This window comes from Sinocyclocheilus anshuiensis, unplaced genomic scaffold (assembly GCF_001515605.1).
Source record: "Sinocyclocheilus anshuiensis isolate Anshui unplaced genomic scaffold, SAMN03320099.WGS_v1.1 scaffold1262, whole genome shotgun sequence".
In the NCBI taxonomy this organism is placed as follows: domain Eukaryota; kingdom Metazoa; phylum Chordata; class Actinopteri; order Cypriniformes; family Cyprinidae; genus Sinocyclocheilus; species Sinocyclocheilus anshuiensis.
The window spans coordinates 378,744-380,571 of record NW_015558617.1 but is presented as its reverse complement, the minus strand read 5'-3'; the positions used below and the strand labels follow the sequence as shown (position 1 = coordinate 380,571).

The 1,828-nt window shown below is 36.6% G+C and overlaps 1 protein-coding gene across 1 annotated transcript in view; it reads left to right on the top strand.

Annotated features, from left to right (window-relative positions):
- The window catches only part of LOC107680394 (two pore calcium channel protein 1-like), an 11,600-nt gene that overhangs the window by 5,912 nt on the left and 3,860 nt on the right, over window positions 1–1,828 (top strand). Inside the window, exons 20-22 of the mRNA XM_016476273.1 lie at window positions 539–654; window positions 739–785; window positions 1,061–1,129. Of these exons, the coding sequence (XP_016331759.1) occupies window positions 539–654; window positions 739–785; window positions 1,061–1,129 (232 nt within the window). The remainder of the gene's footprint in view (window positions 1–538; window positions 655–738; window positions 786–1,060; window positions 1,130–1,828) is intronic.

The following is a 1,828-nucleotide window of genomic DNA, read 5'->3' as shown; positions in this document are numbered from 1 at the left end:
TTTTTTTCCCTATTTATTGTCAAGGTTGTTTAAAATTAAACAGCGCTATCGGAACGTTTTGGACACAATGTTTGAACTGTTCCCGCGTATGGCCAGGTACAGAAATATTAATCCATTTCAGCTCATTACTCACAGATGAAGGCCCTTCTCTCACAGCCCTCTCTCTGTCTCTGTAGTCTAGGTCTTACTCTGATTATCTTCTATTATTCTTTTGCCATCGTTGGAATGGAGTTTTTTGCTGATGTTGTTTATCCGAACTGCTGCAAGTAAGTTCCTTTAATCACCATAAATGGATTTCTTGTTTTATGAAAATCAAAACAGACTGAACATCATTTAAGACTGTCTACTGTCATTTTCTCACCCTCATGATAATTCAGATGTGTTCTTCCGTGCATGAGAAATTTTGAAGAATGTACATGAAAGTACTTTGGGATCAGTAGTTATCAAGCTGCAAAAAAGGACAAAAAATAACCGTAAATGGTTTTCGGTGAATAATGTCTTTTGGTGTGTATAATGGTTTGTTCTCTGTCTCTCAAAGCACTAGCAGAGTCGCTGACTCGTATCGCCAGAAAAATGTGACCATTGGCAACCGAACAATGCTAGAGGAGGGGTATTATTATCTCAATAACTTCAATAACATCCTAAGCAGCTTTGGTATGTGCACACACACTCACAGATACACACTCTTCTCATGTCAGTATATAGCTTTTGTAACTTTTTTTCTCTGCCATGTTTCAGTCACTCTTTTTGAGCTAACAGTGGTGAACAACTGGTACATCACTATGGTGAGTATAAACACAAAAACTCAGTTAAACTTAGTCAACGGGTCATAAAATCTGATATTCCTTCAGTAAAATGTTTGTATTTGTTTGGTTGGTGTGCGTCTGTGGTGCCCCCTGCTGTTTACTGGAATTAAATGTCAGTCAGCAGTGTCAGAGACAGTTGTGTCACTAAAGTAATGTTTGTAGCAGAAACCTATGGATCCTACTGTGTGAACCAGTCAATAAATGAGCATCTGTCTGTCATTTGTATATTGAGCCTTTGATCCCTGTTTTCACAGGAAGGTGTAACATCACAAACTACTCACTGGAGTCGCCTTTATTTCATGACCTTTTACATTGTCACCATGGTAAGGGATTGTGTATGTTCGTTGTGTATGTGTATTAAATAAATCTAAATCATTTAGAACATTTTTGTTGTTTGAAAAAAAATGAAATAAAATGGATGAAACACAAAACTAAACGAAAATCAGAATTGTTGCCTTGGCAACTAACTGAAATAAGTTGAAATTGAAGAATAACTAGAACTAGATAAAAAAGTTTGTCAAGACAAACTTTAGGTTGGCTTGAGAAAGCCTAGCCTGCAAGTTTAAAGCAGTTGTAAAAGCCTGAAGTTTGAAAATTGCGATTAGATAGATGTTGATAACATGTTTCTAGCATGATTAGCATGTTTTTAGCATTATTGGCCTGTCACTAGCATATTGCTGGCATGATTAGCATGTTACTAGCATGTTGTTAGCATGAATAGCAAGTTACTAGCATGTTTCTAGCATGATTAGCAAGTTACTAGCATGTCGCTAGCATGATTAGCAAGTGACTAGAATGTTTCTAGCATGATTAACATGTTACTAGCATGTTGTTAGCCTGATTAGCAAGTGACTAGCATGTTTCTAGCATGATTATCAAGTTACTGGCATGTTTCTAGCATGATTATCAAGTTACTAGCATGTTTCTAGCATGATTAGCATGTTACTAGCCTGATTAGCAAGTAACTAGCATGTTGCTAGCATGAATAGCAAGTTACTAGCATGTTTCTAGCATGATTAGCA